At 44.1% G+C, this 23,002-nt stretch overlaps 2 protein-coding genes across 2 annotated transcripts in view; one reads left to right on the forward strand and one right to left on the reverse strand.

Moving 5' to 3' along the window:
* tmco4 (transmembrane and coiled-coil domains 4) overlaps positions 1-5,042 on the forward strand; it is a 108,911-nt gene extending 103,869 nt beyond the window's left edge. Inside the window, exon 14 of the mRNA XM_063033180.1 lies at positions 4,268-5,042. Within this exon, the coding sequence (XP_062889250.1) occupies positions 4,268-4,663 (396 nt within the window). The 3' untranslated portion in view covers positions 4,664-5,042. The remainder of the gene's footprint in view (positions 1-4,267) is intronic.
* Positions 5,043-8,897: 3,855 nt separating this feature from the next.
* htr6 (5-hydroxytryptamine (serotonin) receptor 6) lies at positions 8,898-12,703 on the reverse strand. Its single transcript, XM_063033182.1, has 3 exons — positions 11,898-12,703; positions 10,939-11,097; positions 8,898-9,911 (listed from the first exon to the last, which is right to left on the reverse strand). Exons 1-3 carry the CDS (start codon positions 12,618-12,620, stop codon positions 9,480-9,482), a joined length of 1,314 nt encoding a protein of 437 aa, XP_062889252.1. The 5' UTR covers positions 12,621-12,703; the 3' UTR covers positions 8,898-9,479.
* Between the last annotated feature and the right edge of the window lie 10,299 nt (positions 12,704-23,002).

Raw genomic sequence — 23,002 nt, forward strand, 5'->3', positions numbered from 1 at the left:
GAGAGTGGTGTGGACAGCCCAACGCATCAGTAGATGTGAACTTCCCATGATTCAGGATATTTACAAGGACGGGTGTGTAAAAAGGGCCCGTAGGATCATTGGGGACCCAAGTCACTCCGACCAAAATCTATTCCAGCTGCTACCATCCGGGAAACAGTACTGCAGCATAAAAACCAGGACCAACAGGCTGTGGGACAGCTTCTTCCACCAGGCCATCAGACTGATTAACTCACGCTGATTTGAGTGTACTCTATATTACATTGATTGTTCTATTTATTATAAATTACTATGATTGCACATTTAGACAGAGATGTAACGTAAAGATTTTTACTCCTCACGTATGTGAAGGATGTAAGAAATAAAGTCAATTCAATTCAATACCAACCTTTTAGTCTCCTTCAGCCTAGCGTATGGATTTTACCTTCTTACTTAATGTCCAGTGGGAAAATACTTTCAGAAACCCAAAGTTTGGATCCAAAATATATACAGCATTTGTGCAATTCAGTTATGACTTCACTTTCATCAGCAGACATCAACCCACCATTTCACCACCACCACCACTATCCTCCCTTCCCAAAAGTACCAACAATTGAACGTCCCATGGATAATTCATTAGCTTAATCTCCTATTATCCCCATCATATTGTTCATATTGGCCTCTTCAAGTTCTGTGTTTTGTGTTCGTGTTCTTGCCCATTCTTTCTTAGTGCCGATTGGCGGGCTGGGGGTTTGGGTGATCTGTTAGTTTTTGTGCGAGGGAAGGGTTGGGGGTGTTTATAGTTTGAGTTTTTGTTTCTTTTTCTTTTCATTTGGGAGAGATTGATGTCTTTCACTCAACTACTTCTATGGTTTTCTGTATTCTGTGGCTTTCTGGAGAAGACAAATCTCAGAGTTGCATTCTGCGTACACACTTTGATAATAAAATGTACCTTTGAATTCATTCACAGAGCAAAGGTTGTTTCAGTTTCCTTGATTTGTAACTCCAATGGAGATTAGTACATTTCTCAACAATTACCTCAAATCAGTCCAACTCATGACAGAATAGTTCAGCAGATTAGTTTTTCACAACTAATTTTTTTTAATGTTTATCTGAGATTTACAAGTCATTGATGCATTGCTATTCTCAAGGTGGCAGATATTTATGAAAGTGGTTCGTTGATCCTCATTCCAGACACCTTCTGTGCCATAAAGATTGAAGGAGCATATCCATTTCTCTTCAGCATGGTATTTAAATTAAGACACAATTTGACATTGGTTCTTGAAGTACTATATGAAATATTCATATACAGTGGATTCCCATTAATTCGGCCATCAGTTAATTCAGCAGCTCTTAAAGATCAAAAACTAATCGAGAAAATTGTCAGGGCCCCCTTCATTTATTTGGGACACTATGGGACAGGAGACTCTTGCTGAATAGTTTCTAACTAGCATCAGTTGAGTGTACTTGTGTGGCTGTTAGACACTACACCGTACTTAGAGCCAACAGTTTTTAAACAGCATTAGTTGTATCTGTTTGTGTTCAAAAAGTAGTGACTTTCGTAACTGATAGTTGGCAAGAAATAAGCAGGAAGGCAATTCAGAACTGTTTTCTCACGCAGTTTAAAGCATTCAAGTTTGTCGATGCCAGAAATGGCGGAGACTGAAAATGAAATTATTTCATTACTTCAACAAGTTAGGAACTTTGAAGGATTTGAAGATATCGAGAATCATCTTGATTGTTACAATGAGAACAAAGATTTGGAGGAAGCAGTCGTCAATGACATTGCATGCAGACAGTCCATTATCTGCACTAGGTGTCTGTGCTGGTTTTGTTCATTGAGTATACTGGATGAATTCCTTCATCGATAACTATTAGGAACTAATAGACAGTTTTATAGTACTGCAGTACTATTTGCAGTATTCTAATTTGTTCTGTATTTCATTTAAATACATAACTTCTTACTCAGTTCGTCCTTTTATATCTTTAACTACTTCCATGAAACTTCGGCTAATTGAGGCAGCCACTTAATTGGGCCAAAATGTACTGATCCCAATGTGTCCCAATTAACGATTATCCACTGTACCATATTAAAAAGTTGTGTTCATTATTTATCTGTTCAATGGAATCACTCTGTTTTGCACGGAGCAAAGTGGAAAGTTTATAGATTCTCAGAGCTTTTCTAAAAATTCAGCAGCCAACTAGCTGAAGTTTATGTGTTGATTGTTGTTCTGAATTTCCATGGTGTGTGTCTGGGCAAGTACTGCTGGAGTCAAGCAGCAGATACCAGTGAGTTCTCATTCAACACATTTGTTTGTTATTTTCTGTGCTGCTTTTAATTGCAGACTGGAAGAGGGGGGCAATTTAATATTTTTCAGCAGTACTGATGAATAATACTGAATGTCTTGTTGAATCATTTATTGCTAAAAGTTCAAATTAATAGCGCAACCCTGAGCTTAAACAAAATACTGTTTGTTCAAGAAAAATGACTTTACATTATACATGGTCAAATCCACCCCCTCTACTCTGATTTCTATTCAACTAATCTCAATATACACCTCTCTCCTGACTTGTCAGCTCTGGTCCCTTGCATCCCAGCTGATCAAATTCAATACTTACCTTTGTCCACAAATTTCTTTGCAGGTTTGAGCCGGTACACTTTTGGCAGTCTTTGTATCTATTTCACATCCCTTCCCACGGCCTCTGGATCTCAGTTTATGAACTCTGTAATTCTGCCCTGCTGTGGCTGACGCCACATTGATGGAACTATTCAGTTGCCTCTAATAACACTTAATAATTCACACCTTGAACCCCTGCTGGTCTATTTCCCTCTGGCTCAAAAAGCCACTTCATTTTCACCAAATATTTTTATCACCTTCTCAGCACTACAGCAAGGACCATTTAATTCCCTTCATCAAGCAGCTTGGGATGTTTTCTATGTCCTTGGGGGCTGTACTAACAGGTACATTATTTTGATTAAATTTCAACTGAAATTTAAAGGAACTCATTCATATTATTGAAGCAAATACAGGCTTTACCTTCAGCAGTCTTGAATGTTTAATCCAAGTCAGTGAACCAGACAGGGGAATGTGTGCATAAGACACCATGACCATAACAAATAAATATGCCTTTACAGCACTGCTGGCACTAAGATCGCCATTTCGGTAACAGTTATTATACAAAAGTATTTATTTTCAAACAGACACAAAGGGAAATAACTATGGCATGATCCACTGGACCAGTACATTACTTAGTTCTTGTTTGTGAATGACCAATGCAGACCAGGACAGTCCCGTTTGAAAGTCAGGCTGTTCTGTTGAAAGCAAGGTGGCGATAGGAATAATACGATACACCTCATGTCACTGGATGAAGGCGAGCAAGTATATCACTGCCAATTACTATCTACTAATTCCATTGATTAAATGCTATTGTATGATGTCCTCTGAGGACAACGCTGTGTTCTGCTGTACAGCCTCTCTAATTCAATCATCTGATGATACCCAATATCCAGACTCATTTGTAATAATTTACATCGTGTGAGCTGCCTGAACTCAACCCTGCATCCTGGAACTAGACCCAAGATAATCAATGTTTTGGAAGAGAATAATTCCCAGGGTGAGATTGTGCCTCCAGATACACAGGAGAAAAAGTAATAAGATTAATAGCATTAATTTGCAAACTCTTTCAAGGTGCTTAATAATATCTTTAGCTAAGTAGTAAGTTGATTAAATTAGAACTGATGTTACCTCCATGGAGATTCCCCTGGACTGTAGCTCAATATGATTATTCTGTGCTTGAACCAACAAAGAGCAAATGTTTGAATTTAAGTAGGGCAATATTTGTTATAATAGTCAAATAAAATGGAAATACAACCATCACGGAGTGCGATCATATAGAATCAATGTAAGATTTGGTTTCAATTGATAGATAAACATTGAGCATGTAAAACAAAGTCACTCATCAACATCAGGGCGTTGCAACTGATTCACCTTCACTACTGCAGCTTATTCGAGGAAGGAAGAAAGGTCTTTGGGGGTTGGGATCTTATCCTGACATCCAAGTAGACCCAGTGCAGTAACAAAAACATTACTCCAAGTTTGGCACGCACAAAAATAGCTTAACGTTATGTACTTTGTGAAGTTTTAAACTTCAACAGCACCTCTGCTCACAACCTGCAGTTGTACCAATTCTGGGTTTAAACATTTGGTCCACCTCCCTTTGGTAAGTAAGTAGCTGCACCTGCGATAGGCAAGGAACTACTTATTAATTTGCTGATGTTTTTGTTTTACAGGTGAATGGACACTTAGATTACATGAAGCAAATGGACACAATATTAAAGGCTGTAGGTGTGAAAACTAAGGACTGCCGCCTGGAGGACAAATGGAATATTAGCCCCAGCTCTAACCCGGATGAGAAGTGTGCAAGTAAAGGAGAGGAGCCTTTAGGTAGCTCAGAAATCAAGTCTGCTGCTGGAAAGAATGGGGCACAAATGGCCATTGCTGAGTCCTCCAATTTGTTGTTAGAAGGTAATCTTTTGGGGTCACCAAAGACAAACCACCATTCTACTGGTGCAGAAGATTCGATACCAGTGATACAATCTACACTTTCTCCTGTCAGAGATAGAACTACTGATCACGAAGTATTATCTGGAGCTTCTGAACTTGCCAGAGACCAAAAAAAACTTTAATTATAAATTGCAAATCTGGTTGTCCTGGAACCTGAATTATAGTATAAGAGACAGGCAGAACTGAAAATCCAGAGGAATAAAGCTGAGTACCACTGTCTTTGCTCTAATGGAAGATTGGACCAGTTGGTGATTTGTGAACATTATCTGTGAAAGCCTTATTAATTAACGTAAATTAATTTTGGACTGGAATATTACTGATAACATTGCTGTATTAGAAGTGAGCTGCTAAGAAAACAGAGATCTCATGCAACACACACAAAATGCTGGTGAACGCAGCAGGCCAGGCAGCATCTATAGGAAGAAGTACAGTCAACGTTTTGGGCTGAGACCCTTCGTCAGGACTAACTGAAGGAAGAGCTAGTAAGAGATTTGAAAGTGGGAGGGGGAGGGGGAGATCCGAAATGATAGGAGAAGACAGGAGGGGGAGGGATGGAGCTAAGAGCTGGAAAGTTGATTGGCAAAAGGGATATGGAGCTGGAGAAGGGAGAGGATCATGGGACAGGAGGCCAAGGGAGAAAGAAAGAGGGAGTGGAGCCCAGAGCAAGATGGAGAGCAGGCAAGGAGTGACTGTGAGAGGGACAGAGAGAGGGAAAAAAGGGGGGAAAATAAAAATAAATAAGGGATGGGGTAAGAAGGGGAGGAGGGGCATTAACGGAAGTTAGAGAAATCAGTGTTCGTGCCATCCCAGATGGAATATAAGGTGTTGTTCCTCCAACCTGAATGCGGCTTCATCTTTACAGTAGGGGAGGCCGTGGATAGACAATGGGAATGGGATGTGGAATTAAAATGTGTGGCCACTGGGAGATCCTGCCTTCACGGGTGGACAGAGCGTAGGTGTTCAGCGAAACAGTCTCCCAGTCTGCGTCGGGTCTCACCAATATATAGAAGGCCGCACCAGGAGCACCGGACGCAGTATATCACCCCAGCCGACTCACAGGTGAAGTTTTGCCTCACCTGGAAGGACTGTCTGGGGCCCTGAATGGTGGTGAGGGAGGAAGTGTAAGGGCAGATGTAGCACTTGTTCCACTTACAAGGATAAGTGCCGGGAGGGAGATCGGTGGGAAGGGATGGGGGGGGGGGACGAATGGACAAGGGAGTCGCGTAGGGAGCAATCCCTGCAGAAAGCAGATGGGCGGGGAGGGAAAGATGTGCTTGGTGGTGGGATCCTGCTGGAGGTGGCGGAATTTATGGAGAATTATATGTTGGACCCAGAGGCTGGTGGGGTGGTAGGTGAGGACAAGGGGAACTAGTGGGGTCTCATGCTGTGATTTCCTTTCCTGCAGCCTCCAATTTGGTTCAGGGTCAATTTAACCCCCATTTTGTGGTGAGTCAGCTAGTTCTTATTTGTAGTTCACAAGAAGGGGAATTTAAGTCAAATTCTTAATCACTCATCCACAGCTTCTGTTCTAATTCCATTCCTCTAATATACAAAATTCTCTAATGAGAATTTATTGAATGTAGGGCTGGATATTATCTCAGCCTTGACTATGATCTTAAATAATTAAAACATTCTTCTGACACCTTGTCTACATTACTTGGAGTAGCCACTTGAGTAAGCAACTGGCTGGAATCCATACACCATGTGTGGCTGTTTTCAAAGAGGAGGTGTCTGGGTACAAAAGAACATTCCACTGTAAACACTTCTGACATGAAAGCTGTGTGATAGCATTGAATCTGAGAAGATAGAAGATGGTATCAATGGGGGGAAATTCTAGCCATCCCTTGTATCAGTGTGAGAAAGCCTTGGAGGGGCAGTGATGTTGGTAAAACAAGTAACAGGCCAGATATATCAATAAGATCAGAAGACTATGTGTATATACTAATATCACTGAGGCAAACATAATGTATCAGTGGGAACAGGAGACAACCAAGTATTGGTAAGAAAGCAAACAGCAACTTATCATATTAGGAAAGAGAGAATAGAACATTTCAAAACTTGTGAGAGAGGGTGGCAGATGCAATGTGTAGAAAGAAGATTAGTGTTAGCAGAATTAATGAGCTGATGATAAATGGTGGTAAAATGAATGATGGTGCTTGCGATTTTAAAGCGAGAGCAGGCCACCTTCATTGTGCATTGTAAGTCTGAAATTCCATAGGATGGTTAATGTGCAGGTGTGGGTGCGTCCAACCTCCATGTGTTTTATAGGATCCTTCATGGGAGGCTCACACAGAAGATAAAGATGCATAAGTTCCATAGTAATTGGTCATTTGGATTCAGAATTAGCTTGCTCATAGAAGATAGAGGATAGTGGCCATGGGACTTATTCTTTCTGCTGCTCTGTGACTAGAGGTGTTCCACAAGGATTCATACTTGGACCTTTGGGGCCTGTTTGTGATACATATTTAAATGACCTGGATGAAAATGTAGATGGATGGGATAATAAGTTTGCAGAAGATATGAAGATTGGTAGTTTTGCAAATAGCATAGAAGGCTGGCAAAGGATACAGCGGGATATAAACTGGTGGCAGATATGGGAAGAGAAATGGCAGACGGAATTTAACTTAGCCAAATTTGAAAATTTGCACTTCAGGCAACCAATTGTAACGTGTCAGTACACTGTTAACGTCAAGATCCTTACCAGTGCTAATATGCTTAGTGATCTTGGGGTTCGGGTCCATAGCTTCCTGATAGTGGCTACACAGATTGATGTGGTGATAAAGGAGGCATATGACATGCTTACCTTATCAGTCAAGAGTTGTGAAGTTAAGTTGTAACTGTATAAATCTCTAGTTAGGCCACACGAGGAGTATTGCATTCAATTCTGGTTGTCCCATTATAGGAAGGACCTCGATGCTTTGCGGAAGAGATTTACCAGACGTTGTCTAGATTAGAAGGTGTGTGCAACAAGAAGTGGGCTGGACAATCTAGGGATGCTTTCTCTGAAGGGGTGGAGAGCGAGGGAGATTTGATAGCAGTATATAAGATTATGAGCAGTATGGATAGATGGCCAGTTTCCTTTTCCCAGGGTTGAAATGCCTAATGCCAAAGGGTGTGCATTTAAGCTGAGTTCAAAGGTGTGTTGGCAAGTTTTTTTTTACACAGAGAGTGTAGTGCACTGTCGGGTGGTGATGGGGGCATTCAAGAGGTTCTTGGATAGGCACATGAAATGAAAGGATATAGACATCGTGTGGACAGAAAGGATTGGTGAGTTGGCATTTAATTACTAATTTATTTAGTTTGGCACAACATTCTGGGACTGAAAGACCTGCTCCCGTGATGGACTGTACTGTGTATAATTTTAAAAATTCTGATCTTTTACAATTCACATGATCTTTGAAGGGCCTCTTCTATGAATTCATAAAGGAAGATCTTCAATTATATGAATTCCTTTGCTCATTCATTGTTACACTGGTTTCATTGCATGTAACAGTGAGAAAGCATTCAGGAACAGATTCTCACTATGGTTTCCCTAATAATATTTGTTTAAGCATACGTGATATTTGCAATGTGTTAATGGGAAGGAATAATGGATATTTTGAATTATGCTGTTCACCACGGATGTCAGACATCTGCACAAACCTTAAGGTCTATAGATGAATGATTTCTGACCTCTCATTTAATATTTTTAAGCAGACAATGTAGTGTTTCCTCGTAAGTTCATTACTCCACCGTCATTTTGAAGAGTTACTTATTAATGGACAAAAATAATACTGAAGTGATAAAGCGTAAAGGGGGATGCAAATAATGAAAAATCAAGCCATGAAATAATAAGAGTATCCTTTGTCGCATGAAGTGTCAAGTTCTGAATGTGAACAAGCCACCTGTGGGATTCAAGGAAATATGTCTCTGGCTCTGAAAGCAAATAAGATGAAGTCAAGATGATGAGGATGTTAAGGGTGTTTCCAGTTACTGTAATGATTAGTTTTATTGTACAGTTTGCTTTTGTAATATCAGTGATTCATTGCTAAACCAGACCTTGAAATTACCATTTGGTGGTTTTTCAAATTTTAATGCATTCATGTGACATTTTGTTTGTAACTATTTTCTCTCAGTAATGGATAAATGTGGACAATAGAGGAAGTAAAAAGGACGAGTCTGCTTTTTAACCCACTGGTTCCTTCTTGCCTCCATGTGTGTGGCTCTCTTGTTACAAATGCAGCATGTCCTGGACATTATTACATGACCAGGTTGGAACAGGTAAATGTTGCTCTCTGTACTGGTTTTACCTGTGCTAGCTTGCCAATGAGCCACCAGTGCTTCCAGAGCAAAAATAATCCATATTACAAAACTCCACAAAGGACAGGTGTGTTTACAATCACAGGGAATAAACAGAGAGAATTCACTCACACAAACATATGTCAGCATCAAAGTACTAAAGACTGAGGTATTACACCCAGATTAGTCTGAAGAGTTAAATCCCAAAATAGTTCTGTTAAAAAAAGTAATTGACTTGGCACACGTGACGCTGAGATGCTGCCTGACCTGCTCAGTGTTTTCAGCAGCAATCCACCATCTTTCCTGATATTTTTTCTGCATGTTTCCAGTATGTTATGTTTATGCAGGCCTGCGTGTTGTCCTTCCTGCTGATGACACCTCATGCCTGTGGATTTGCAAGTTTTCCAAGCGATCGCTGATACCGTTCATATGCACGCTTGGAATGAGTTCCTCTAGGAGTAGGGCCCAGATGAACCCATCAGTTTGGGCGCGGTGTAACTCCAGGCCAGTTGAATGCTGTCCACAGAAGGGGCTGGCTCTCCGGGACAAGAGACGCTCTCTCCCCCTCCCCACCCGCCAATCTCTAGTCAATTGAATACCTCCTCACTCTCATTCCTGAGGGCGACCTCATCTCTGGTTACTCTGTAGAGGCACGTAAATCTAGTCCATTGGTCTGTTCAGCTGGTTTATGTGGAATGCCTGATCCGTCTGCTCTACATCAAAGAGATGCAGCGAATCCACCCCCGCGGTGTCCTTGCACTCGACCTCGGTTATCTTGTGTTGGTCGCCCGGGAGCAGGATCTGATCATTTGTCTGGTTAACTGATTCGACCGAATCCGTTTCCGGTTGAAGAACCAACATGTTCCCCAGAGTCAGGCCCAACCGCGGGCCACTGTAGGAGTTTCTCATAGTGAAGGAGACGACGCGCGGCCGCCTCTCCCACCAGCGCCGGGAACACGGCACGGACTTGGCAATGGCCCGTTTGAAGTCTCGCATGAAGAGAGGGTAGATGATGGGGTTCATGGTGCTATTGCAGTAACCAAGCCAGGTGAGCACATCAAAGAGCAAGGCTGGAATGCAGTCACAAACCGCCTGTGGGACAGACAGGACAGAGAATGGGAAAACAGAGTCAACACAGCGGCGAACTCGGAGAAAACTCGATGTACATCGAAATCCCTAAAACCGGATAAACAGGGGTAAACTGATGGTTAAACTTTCCTGAAATCATCGATCGTGTAAGCTATGGCATCGACCGATTTGGGGGGGCGGGTGGTTAAAGTTAGATCAAATCTAGAGAGGAGCTCTGGGGCTACAGCGATTTGATGAATAACATGATCGGAGAACCTTAAAAGATTGTTCTTTGCAACAGAAAGTCCAAGAGCGTCCCCGTCAGAAATGACAACTTGGAATCGCTGGATATGGCCGACCATTTAGTTCCTCAGAGAACATTTTAAATTTTAGATGCCACCCACAATGAGCATGTATGGGAGAGAACGATAGAAACAAGCCGAGACGGGGTTGGACACCAGGCGAGAACGGGGGTGGGGTATTAGCATTTAGAGCAAATACATGGCAGAGGGTAACAACAAGAAAGCATGATAGAAGGAACGCAGGTGCGTGCCGGGCCTGTCAGGTATTCGGGGAACAAAAGCCTTATTTATTCAATGTCTCGGAATAACAACTCTCCCAATTTTAGTTCTGGATTTAGTGTAATTCCATCTGAGGTGGATTACACTGCGGGCGAGTGTAATGTTTCCACAAGTATTTCCTACCACTGTCATCGCTTGCTGACTCAGTCGGGATTTTTGTTGAGCTATGAGTTTGGCTTTTTGATTCATGGCTCTGGACACGCTAGGGTAAGGAAGTAGATGAATTCTTTTAATGTAGGAACCCAGCCCATTCGTCAGTCACAGTAAAGTGGTGAGCTGCAAAATGGTTAAAGAGGCCACGCAGTGACTTTGAAATGCGAGTTCTACGGGCAGCTGGAGACTCAGGAGACTGCAAATGCCGGAATCTGGAAAAACAAACTATCCCCCCACAGATGCTCCTCGCCCCGCTGAGTTCCTGAAGCAGATTGTTGCTGGAGAGGAGGGATGTTTGTGCCCGGACGCATGCTCACCTGCGTGACATTTGCCACAAAGAACGGCAGCCAGGCTACAAAGAACATTCCCAGTAAAATTCCCAGAGTCAGGCTGGCTTTCAAAGCCCTCTTACTGTGTTTGGTGGTAAATTTTCTACCGTCGCTGTCTCCTGCTGATGGATTCCCATCTCTAACGACCTGTAAGTGAGAACAGCGACTGTCAGTTCTGCCTGTTTTGAAGGTGGGCAGTTACTCAAGGAAATACGAGTTCCAAAACACAGTGACAAAAAAAAACAAATCTCCCTGCGACTGTAGCTCCCTATTCTTGGACGGAGGGAGAGCATGGGGGTTCTTGGTCGTGAACATTACTTCGAATCGGTTAAGAACTGAGTTAAATTTAGCAAATCTTCCAATTTATAAAAAAAATCAAGAGGTGAATTTTTCTCAGTTTTCTCTGGGTTGAATTAAGCCTGATTGTGGATGCGACTGGGAGGAGGAACATTTTCTCACATGCGGATGCACATGGGCCAGAGTGCCCGGAGAAGCACCTTCCTGCTCCACAGTTGCACGGGGTTCGGTTCTCCCGGTGGGCTGGACCGGGCGGGAGCCCCTGGGTTCAGGTCGCTGTCTGTGGTGCTGAAAGTTAACGCCGGTGGACAGCCCGCAGCTGCTGTCGGAGCTGATCTTTAGCAAATGCAGTGACATAACAGCACCCCTGCTCCCATGGCCGAGTTCACAGCTGAATAAGTTCCATAACCCGCACCGTAACAGTGGATAAGGAAAAAAAAAATCAGTCTTAACATTAACTGCTTCCCGCTCAGAAAGATTACTTATCAGGTTCGAGTGAGGAAACCCGGTCTGAACCTGGTGCAAATGATGCCCCTTAAGTTGCCCGCATTCTGTTCTGCTTACTGTTATCCCGGGGTTTATAGCAAGGGTATCTGTAACGGCAACAGAGCTCACGGTAGTAAACCAACTAGTGTCAGCGGCTCCCTTACCTGCGCGGGGTCATCAGAAGTGGTGACCACGTTACTGGTCAGAGAGGCCACTTGCACAGCTTGTCTCCGGGCAGCCAGCAGGATCCGACAGTAGGTGAAGGAAATGGCTACAGAGGGCAGGAAGAAGGTGAGACAGGAGACAATGAGAGCATAGGGCAGGCTAACCAGGAGTCTGCACTGAGCGCCGAGCACTTCCACCTCGTGACTGGAGTTGAAAGCCTGGTTCTCAAAGCCCATTTCATGCCATCCCATCTCGATGGGCAGGAACGAAGCCAGGCCGGCCAGAGTCCAAGTGGTGACGATGAGAAAGAGGGCTCGGCTGGAAGTCATTCGGAGCTTGTAGGTCAGGGGAGACGTGATGAGGAGGTATCTGTCCAGGCTGATCACACACAAATTCAGGATGGATGCGCTGCAACACATCACGTCAAAGGAAGACCACACTGAACAGAAGTCGCTGTCCAGCACCCACCTTCCGTACAGCTGGTTCAGCATAGCCGGGGGCATCACAACCAAGCCGACCATCAGATCGGACATGAAGAGGGAGACGAGGAAGTAATTGGAAGTGTTGCGCAGGGAGCGCTGCGTAAAGATCAGCAAAATCAAAAGGAAATTGCCAGCGACGGTCACTATGCTGATGAGGCAGAGAAAGGCTGCAATCCACGCGCTGCCCTCTTGGGCCTCACGCTCGCTGGCGTTTCCCTCGGCGCTCGCTGCCCTCTCCATGTGGACGGCAAATGGCAGCCGTCCCGCTGCTTGGCCGGAGGACAGAGCCGGGCAGAGGGAGTGTGCGAGGGAAGACGCATGCAACAGTTCCAACTACCGGCGATGTACGCGTTCAGCGAGGCTGCACTCGGCAAATGATTTCCAATTACAACTGCGGCTCAGCGATGTGTACAGAGAAGTGATGGTGATGCGCAGGAAGCGGGCACCACGCGAGAAGCAATGCATAAAACAGAACTCATTTGTCAGCCCTCGACAGATCTGGAGTAACTCCATTCTGAATCCCGGTGGTTTTATTTGCTAGAAGAGAGAGAGTCCGAGTGACAAGAGGACAAGAGTATTATTAACGAGAACCGTCCAAAGTGAAAGGTCTCCTTTCGTAGGTGATTTCGCTAGTCACTTCCTGGAGGCTTCGGTGAGTTCAGATGTCCAGTCTCGCTGAGTGTAGTCTTAACCGACACGAGTGTGTTGCAAATAAGCGTTCTGACAAATGGGAACACGGAGGAAATCAGCTTTTGCGTGATCGCTTTACTTCCAGGAGACTTGGGAAGCTTTCTCGATGTTGGGCAGTCGTGGGTCAGCAATTCGTTGCAATATCACGCTTTGTCAAGCCAGATCACCAACCTAAACTCAGCTATAGCGTTGCCGAGAGGGGAAAAAAACAGCCCAACAGCACGAGGATGTGATGGACTTTCTCTATTTTATAAAATGTTGTTCATATTTTAGGATCTGGGCACGGTTGGCAAGGCCAGCGACCATCATCATCTCTCAACGCCCATGAGCGGGCTGTTTCTGCTCCGTCACTTCAGCTTTTTTCCCCAAGAGTCTGGCGAACGAAACTGGTTTTTACAACAGTCCTGTCATTTCATGGTCATTGGTAAACTAGCTCGGATGAGTGGGTCACATTGTCCGCATGCAAGACTGGACACTCCAGCCTCGGCCATCACTAGAGGCTCCCAGGTGGACAGGGAAAACATTCCATATATGTTCTCAAAGATTCCTTGGCAAATTGCGATATCCTTGTGAATGGCTGGCCCATGACTGCTCAAAACAGATGAGTAGCCGAAGGCTTTGAGAATTTCGTCCCTTCCAAGGAAAGAGGTCACATGAAAACTGCAGAAGGGCAATTCACCGCACTTCCTATACCACCCATGGCAACGCCTGTGGACCTCATGCTGATCGTCTCCTATCTCAAGAGTCCACCGAGGGAGTTCAGGGGTGGGAAGAAAAGTTTGTATGAACCGTCCATTTGTACTTCATCCCCTTCTGTCAATATCACTTGCATGTTGGTTCATTCCTTCTTCTCTTTCTTTTCCCTCCAGGTCTAAGTTTTTTTTTAAGAGTATAAACAATAAGCATCAGTACAGATTCTTGCCCTACTATTTCCTAGCTCCAAGTGCCCCAACTCTCCATTACACCTCAGTCAGTGGATAATAATAACTATCTGCCTCCTGCTACCCACTAGCTCAAGGTGAATCCCAAAATTCCCCCTTGCCCTTATCTCCAACATATGTAAGACAAATCTGCCCAGCAGCATGTCACAAAGGCACTGGAAATTTATGGATAACTCCCTACTCTTCTCTTCCATTCTGGGCTCTCCTTGCTTGCCTTAATAGCAGTGTGCCAGATGCCATGCTACCAGAGGTATTTATTTAAGACTGGATGTTATTTAGTTCTTCTTTTCCTAGAGAGTAACAAGTCTATGAAATGTGTTGCTCACTGGTATGAGGGTAGTGGCTGATGATGGACCGAGCTGAATATCTTTGCAACTGGGAGAAAGATAGAATGGTATTGAATTTCATCATTACGGTAAGTCAGAGAGGAATTTTTGATTCTTTATTTTTGGTGGGGATTACATACCTTGAAGTAGCCACATTGAGAAACAAGAACAGAGACAAATCTGAGGAACAAATATGAGGGTGAGTCCAGAGGAACCTGATCATTATGTATGGATCAAACTTGGTCACCTAAATGGTCTTATCCCTCCCATTAATACTATATGGTCTTGATTAATATCGATGTTTGACTCAGGGAATCAAGTGTCAAATTTCCTACCCTGCTGATGTTACACCTGGTGGGGTTGTCATTGAAGAAAGGAATACAAAGAGGCTTCAAGGGGGCATAAAAATGCTGAGTGAATGGATCTGAATGTAGAAAATGAAATATAATGTGAAGTTACCATTTTGGTACACAAAACAGACATACAGCATATTTTTAAGGGTATGTTGGCTTTAATTACAAGAGCACTTGAGTAGAGGAGAGAAGATGATTTACTGCAATTACATAGGGCCTCAGTGAGATTGTACTGGAACACAGTTTTGGTCTCCTTACCCTTAGAAGTATGCTTACCATTGAAGGAGTTCACGAGACTGATTCCTGGGGTATCAGCTGGCCATACGAGGTGTAATTGAGTAGGATTAACTTGTGTACTCTAGAGTTTTGAAGTATAAGAACAGATCTCATTTCAGCTTACAAAATTCTTACAGGACTTCACGGGCTGATGCAGGGAAGATGTCTTCCCTCTCTTGACTGTGGAGTCTTGAGCCTGGGACTGCAATCTCAGATTAAGGAACAGACCTATCAGGAGTGAATGAAATTTCATTTTGCAGAGGCTGTTGAATCTGCCCCAGAAGGCTACAAAGTCACTGAGTTTGTTCAAAGCAGACTATGATTGATTAATGAATCAGGGGATATGGCAGTTTTGTAGGATACTGGCATTGAGGCAGAAAGCCAGCTGTCATTTTGATAAACAGCAGAGGAAGTTTGAAGGATGAATGGCCCACACCTGCTGCTATTTCTTGCATTCCTATGCATTCTATTTCTCAGCAAACCTGTTGACTGTCCCTTCTCAAAATCCCTCTACTCCTGTAAACTTTAGCTCTCAACCCTTTCTACGTGTTTCTGAAAATCCTTAATTGTATTTCCCCAATTATATTCTGTCTCTGTGTTATCTGTGAGCAACCCATCTTACTTTCCTCTAATTTCCTGCTGATGACACAACTAACCATAACATCCATCATCAATTCTGTTACCCAGTGGAGTGGAACAACACTGGCCTGAGTCTATTTTTACCTTTCCAAAGAATACCCCGAGGTGTATCCAGTTCCCTCACTTGCGTCAATACTAATGTAGTCCATCATGGAGCTGTCCTTGATCCTTTATCTGCGAGGTCCCTTTGCACAGCATCATCTGAAGAGGTATAATCAGTTCCACATATGTGCTGATAACACACAATTGTGCTTCCCCCACACCTCTTTTGATCCTCCATTCTCTCTGTGTTGGCAGATTGCTTGCCTGACATGAGGTCCGTTTTTAAACGAGATCCATTTTTGCACTGACAGAAACCATTCCCACACCTCAAGCTGTTCCCAAAATACTAATTCCGTTCCCCATCCTTGGCCACTCTCTGAACAAAACTGTTTGTGATTTTGCATCACAGGTTACATTCCTGGAACTGCCCTAGGCTGCTGACTCCATATTCCACTTAATATGAAGACTGTTAAATTCCACCATCTTAATATCACCCATCACTAGGCTTTGGAAGACCAGCAGAACTGCTGATCACTGAGCATAAGGGTGACAGATGCTGCTCGTTGGGATGAGGGCAAGAGACTCTGTTTCAGCTCAGTCTGACAGACTGTGAAGGGTGGGAGGGCTGCCAGGAGAGTATTAATGTTGTTTGGTTAATGGTAACCAGATGAGCCAAGGCAAGATGGAGAGGATCATTGTTATAGAAATAGAGCTAGGTGATCTCGGAAGGTCAAAGACAGTCAGTGGTGTAGTCAATGTATTTTTGATACAAAAATAATATTTGAAATTCTGATTCATTGTAAATGCCACAATGGATTACAAAGCTAATTGGACAGTAAAGGCTTTGATTATATGGAGAAGAGCGCCCAACATATAGAACCAACCATAGAACCATAGAAACTACAGAAACAGGCCTTTTGGCCCTTCTTGGCTGTGCCAAACCATTTTCTGCCTAGTCCCACTGACCTGCACACGGACCATATCCCTCCACACACCTCCCATCCATGTATCTGTCCAATTTATTCTTAAATGTTAATAAAGAACCCACATTTACCACCTCATCTGGCAGCTCATTCCATTATCCCACCACTCTCTGTGTGAAGAAGCCCCCCTAATGTTCCCTTTAAACTTTTCCCCCCTCACCCTTAACCCATGTCCTCTGGTTTTTTTCTCCCCTTGCCTCAGTGGAAAAAGCCTGCTTGCATTCATTCTATCTATACCCATCATAATTTTATATACCTCTATCAAATCTCCCCTCATTCTTCTACGCTCCAGGGAATAAAGTCCTAACCTATTCAACCTTTCTCTGTAACTGAGTTTCTCAAGTCCGGGCAACATCCTTGTAAATCAATAAGGATTATACATTCCCTTCCTTCTGAATAAAAAAAAAATACAGGGTGAAGCTCTCTGGCCCCACATTCGGTGGTCCAGCAAATCCAGCGGTCTACCATGTTTTGAATCTGTACTGCAGGACTTTATTATTAACTAACTCTAACTAAAAATTTATTAAATTAGCTGTACTAATCTTCAGCTATTTAACCTACCATTACAACTTTTTTGATCTCAGTGTTCCCAACTTAGCGACAGTTTTCAGAACCCTTATATGACCCTGGGAAGGTGTATACTTCAATAGAACAGTTCTCCTGTTCAGAGGAATTAGCAGACCAGGGGCAAGTTTCACGATCCACATTGTCTGTCAGATCCCGGGGGTGCTGGAGTGGAGTTTCAACCTATAACTTCATCCCTACAGAATATCTTAAAGAATTTTTTGGCCAACTCAAAGTTAAGCCTTGACTCTACTGTTGAGTCAATATGTCCAGACACAGCGCCAACAAGCGGTAATGTGATTATCGTGTGACTTCTTTTTACTTGTAATGAATACTTTGCTTCAGTATTCACCAGGGAAAAGGACCGTGGCAATTGTGGGGATGTCTTACAGCAGACCAAAATGCTTGAGCATATAGACATTTAAAAAGAGGATGTGCTGGAGCTTTTGAAAAGCATTAAGTTAGATGAGTCGCTGGGACTGGATAAGATATACCCCAGGCTACTGTGGGAAGTGAGGAAGGAGACTGCTGAGCCTCTGGCGGTGATCTCTGCATCATCAGTAGGGACAGGAGAGGTAATGGAGAATTGGAGGGTTGCAAATGTCGTTCCCTGGTTCATGAAAGGGAGTAGAGACAACCCAGGAAATTATAGACCAGTGAGTCTTACTTCAGTGGTGGGCAAGTAGTTGGAGAAGATCCTCAGAGGCAGGATTTATGAGCATTTGGAGAGACATAATCTGATTAGGGATAGTCAGCATGGCTTTGTGAAGGGCAGGCCGTGCCTTACATGCCTGGTTAAATTTTTTGAAGATGTAACAAAACACATTAATGATGGTAGAGTAGTGGATGTAGTGTATATGGATTTCAGTAAGGCACTTGATAAGGTCACCCAAGCAAGGCTCATTTAGGAAGTAAGGAGGCATGGGGTCCAAGGAGACCTTGCTTCGTGGATCCAGAATTGGCTTGCCCACAGAAGGCAGAGTGTGGTTGTAGATGGTTCATATTCTGCATGGAGGTTGGTGACCAGTGGTGTTCTGCAGGGATCTGTTCTGGGACCCCTCCTCTTTGTGATTTTTATAAATGACCTGGATGAAGAAGTAGAACGGTGGGTCAGTAAGTTTGCAGATGACACAAAGGTCAGGGGTGTTATGGATAGTGTGGAGGGTTGTCAGAGGTTACAGTGGGACATCAACAGGATGCAGAACTGGGCTGAGAAGCCGCAGATGGAGTTCAACCCAGATAAGTGTGAAGTGTTTCAGTTTGGTAGGTCAAATTTGAAGACAGAATATAGTTTTAATGGTAAGGCTCTTGGCAGTGTGGAGGATCTGAGAGATCTTGGGGTCTGTGTTGATAGGACACTCAAAGCTGCTGCGCAGGTTGACAGTGTTGTTAAGAAGGCATATGGTGTGTTGGGATTCATCAACCATGGGATTGAGTTCAAAAGATGTGAGATAATGTTACAGCTATATAAGACCTTGGTCAGACCCCACTTGGAGTACTGTGGTCAGTTCACTACAGAAAGGATGTAGATACTATAGAGAGAGTGCAGAGGAGATTTACAAGGATGTTGCCTGCATTGAAGAGCATGCCTTATGAGAACAGGTTGAGTGAACTTGGCCTTTTCTCCTTGGAGCGATGGACCATGAGAAATTACCTAGTAGAGGTGTATAAGATGATGAGAGACATTGATCGTGTGGGTAGCCAGAGGCATTTTCCCAGGGCTGAAAAGGCTAACATGAGGGGGCATAGTTTTAAGGTGCTTGAAAGTAGGTACAAGGAGGATGCCAGAGGTAAGTTTTTCCACACAGAGTGGTGGGTGCGTGGAATGCACTGCCAGCGACAGTGGTGGAGGCAGATACAATAGGGTCTTTTAAGAGACACTTAGTTAGGTACATGGAGCTACAAAAATAGAGGGCTATGCGGTAGGGAAATACTGGGCAGTTTCTAGAGTAGGTTACATGGTCAGTACAACATTGTGGGTCAAAGGGCCTGTAATGTGCTGTAGATTTCTATGTTCTACCTAATACTCTTAGTTGCTGAAAAAAAAGTTGTTCAGGACATAGAGAGTTCTTTGCTCCTCTTTGAACCATGCCGTGGAATTTTAAATCCATCTCACAGCAGAGATTGGAGGTCTGTTTAATTCTAATCCTAACCTTAATTTTAAACAGAGGCCCTGTTTCATATTAAGGTTTGTGGTGATTAAGCAGAGACCCTGTCTCTAGCAGTGTAACACTGTCAGCTCTTCAGAATATGTTTTGCTCATATCTTTGGGTTCTTGAAACCATAACCTTTGATTCGCCAGCCAGGGTGCCTCTGCTGAATTGGCAGACGGAGTAACCAAACCATGGATTTCTGAATAACTTACTCCATTCGCTGGAGATCAAGGATTCAAAGAAAAGTTCAAACAAATGTCCTAATTAAAATTGAAACCTCTCTCTCTCTCACACACACACACACACACACTCCCTCATCTGTTCAGTCTGTCTGTTTCTCTCTTTCTCTGAACACATGTTTAAGACGCATCGACAACTGAGACAAGGGCACGCGTTCCAGATTTACGGGCTCTTGTATCCCAAATGGAGTTAATTTGAGGAAAGAAAGAAATATAAGGTTGTAGAATGAGAGTTGCCAGGATATTGCAGGAGGGTTGCCAGAATTTGCAGGCCGCGGTTTGAACAGTACAGTGCTCCTGGTGAGAGTACAGACTGCAGTTAACTGAAGCGGTGAGAAAATATGTGCTCAGTAGGTATTGCTCTATAGAAACATCAGTCTTATAGTGAAATGACAGCCAGATAGCTCACAGCTTAGACATCAAAGGTCAGATTAATTTCTCTGTTACCTGTTCTCCCCACCTTCCCAGCAGTTTTACCACCCCACCTGCAGTAGAGACAATTTACTGCGGCTCTCCAGATTAGCTGTTGCCAGCCTGAGGTCAGAGCACCTGCTCCGGAGGGACATCTGCATTTCGTCTCTTGCCTTCTTTGCCTTCACGGTGAGTTCCATCACACCTGTGGTTCACTGAGACCTCCGTTCTGAAGTCCACCTCCGTTCCCCTTCCACCACACAGGATCAGTCGTTACCTCCCCATCACTAACCCAAGTAAATCTCCAGTTATAAAACCTCAGTCTAACCTCAGAATCAGTCTTATTATCGCTGACTTAGCAACATCAATCTGGGAAGAGAAGCAGATGATTTTCACTGATTGTGAGGACGCCTTTGTGCACTTGTCACCATGTGGCATGAATAGTCCCAAGGTCTGTGGTCAAGTTCTTGGACCGGAGGTATATAAAGTGTCCCATTGCTCTCCTGTGAGGTCTGGAAGCTCTTTTGAACAGCTGCCTTTTCTGGCCAGAACTTCCTAGCAGTTAAAACTATGTTTTCTTACCACATCAGAGATCAGTGGGCCCATTGTGTCAATGCCAGCTCACAGAGCAGTCCCAGCCCCTTCTCCACTAACCTTTCCCACTAACCTTTCCGTTAGCTTTACTCTCCATTGTCGCAACAGCTCTAACGCGGGGACGAGTTACAGTGGCCAGTTAGCCTATTGACCTGCACATGTTGGCGAGGAAACTGGAGCTCCTGGAAGAAACCCACCCAGTCACAAGTAGAATGCGCAAATGCCACACACACGGTCCCAGGGGTCAGGGTCATGGAAGCAGTGAGACAGCATCCCAACAGCTCCCTCACTGCGAAATGGCAAAGGACGTGATTCTATCAGAGCGAGTGCAGAGGAGGCTCACCGAGATGGTGCAGGACCCTAGTTAAAGGATCGGGTGGGCTGATTTTGTTTTGCCTGGAGCGAAGGAGGCTGATCTGACATAGGATTATGTGAGGCATAGAGAGGGCTGATAGTCAAAATAGTTTCCCATTTTCAAAACCAAGGTGAGAGGAAGAAGTTTTAAAGGGGACCTGAGGGGTAAGATTTTACACAGAGTGTGATTAATACTTTTATTTTATTTTATTGAGATAAAATACGCCCTTCTGGCACTTCAAGCCGTGCTGCCCAACAGTCCCCCGATTTAATCCTAGCCTAATCACAGGACAGTTTATAGTGACCAATTAACCTACCAACCAGTTCGTCTTTGGACTGTGGGAGGAAACCGGAGCACCCGGAGGAAACCCACGCGGCCACAGGGAACACGTACAATCTCCTTACCGGCAGTGACGGGAATTGAACCCCGGGTCGCCTGTACCGTAAAGCGCTGCGCTAACCACTACACTACCTTGACACCCCAGTCCGGATCCACCACCAGTGAAGGCAGTGGAATGAGATACAACTACGACATTTAGGAGGCATTAGACAGAGACTTAAATAGAACGATACAGGCCTAACGCAGGCAAATGGGATTAGTGCAGGTGGGCAAGAAAGGTTAGCACAGACGTGGTGGGCCAAATCTATGTTATTGGAGCCTAATCTGCATATTTTATAATATGCAAATGTATAACCGCAACAGGCCTGGCCAGACAGAGTAGATCAGGGGAATTCACACACTCTATTTTATAACCTTGTTGCTACAGTATAAACTAAAATTCGACCCACACACACTTCCGGGATTGTCCTTAAAGATCCACAAAGGGAGATGAGGTATAATCCATCAAAATTTAATCTAACTGTTGATAACTGGAAAGATATAAGTACAGAATTTGAGCAGAAGAACACAACGGTATAAACAAGAAGAGAACAGAGTGCCACCTCCCTCCAAGTTTCCCTCAACCCTTGCCCCCTAACTTTTATGTTTGCGTTTTGTTGCCTCGTTTTAAACCGAGTTATTGCCACTGATGCAATTGGTCACTCACTGATCCCTGGCCCAGGTTCCCAGAGGCCTGTGCAGCCACCGTCAGCAGGCTGCCTATTGTAAGGCCACCCACATACGTACACTCCACTGGTGGAAGCCACTGGACAGTGTTCAGGAGTGGAACTGCTGACGTTATGTTTTAGACCCTAAGAGAATTCCTGCCTGCTCTCCCGAAACCACCGCCAGCCCAAACTGGATACTTCCCTGTTTCGTTGCAGTATGAAAACTAAAGCTGGGAGCACCCACACATCAAACCCATGGTTTGAACCCCTACATACAGCTTCATCTGAGCAAAAGCTGTGATTGTATGTGCCGTATGAATGTAGTAATCTGTTTCTTCAGCCGCACTCCCTCTACCTGCTGTGTTAGGTTTCTACCTGTATCAAGAATGCAAGTGCCTCACTCTTCCCTTCTTCATCTTCCTAGCTATTCATCTGCATGAGGTTTTCCCTTTCTCTCTCTCTCTCTGTCTGCACGTGTATGAATGCACGTACAGTATGTACCTCACTTGCTTTCAGTCTCTCTGTCTCTATGTGTGTGCCTACAGTACTGTGCAGAAGTCTGAGGCACATATAAATAGTTAGGTTGCCTAAAGCTTTCGCACAGTGTTGTATTTGTCAACGTGGAGCGGAGAGCGAGTTTGTAGCTCTGGCGGGAACAAAGGACGTTGGGAATGGCAACAGAGGAGAGCTGTGGGAGGGGTGTGGGGTAGGTGCCAGAGAAGTGCCAGGGGCAGGGGGGAGGTGGCATGAGAGTAGACATGCCCAGCCCTGAGACACCAGTCAAGATAATGGATAAACTCTTCCCGGACTTCCAGGTATTGATTTTGACCGATGTTTCGATGACAAACTCTGCCATCTTCATCAGGGATGGCACCAAGAACCATCTAGTCCAGTGGTATATATACTCGGGTTGTCCGTCCCTCCTGATTGGTTAGTCCTCAACCAATCAGGTTTCCGCTGCTCCACCTTGTCTACAATCCAGTTCTTACTTAGAGCGAGCCCTTCGTCTT

Source organism: Mobula hypostoma, chromosome 25 (assembly GCF_963921235.1).
Source record: "Mobula hypostoma chromosome 25, sMobHyp1.1, whole genome shotgun sequence".
In the NCBI taxonomy this organism is placed as follows: Eukaryota; Metazoa; Chordata; class Chondrichthyes; order Myliobatiformes; family Myliobatidae; genus Mobula; species Mobula hypostoma.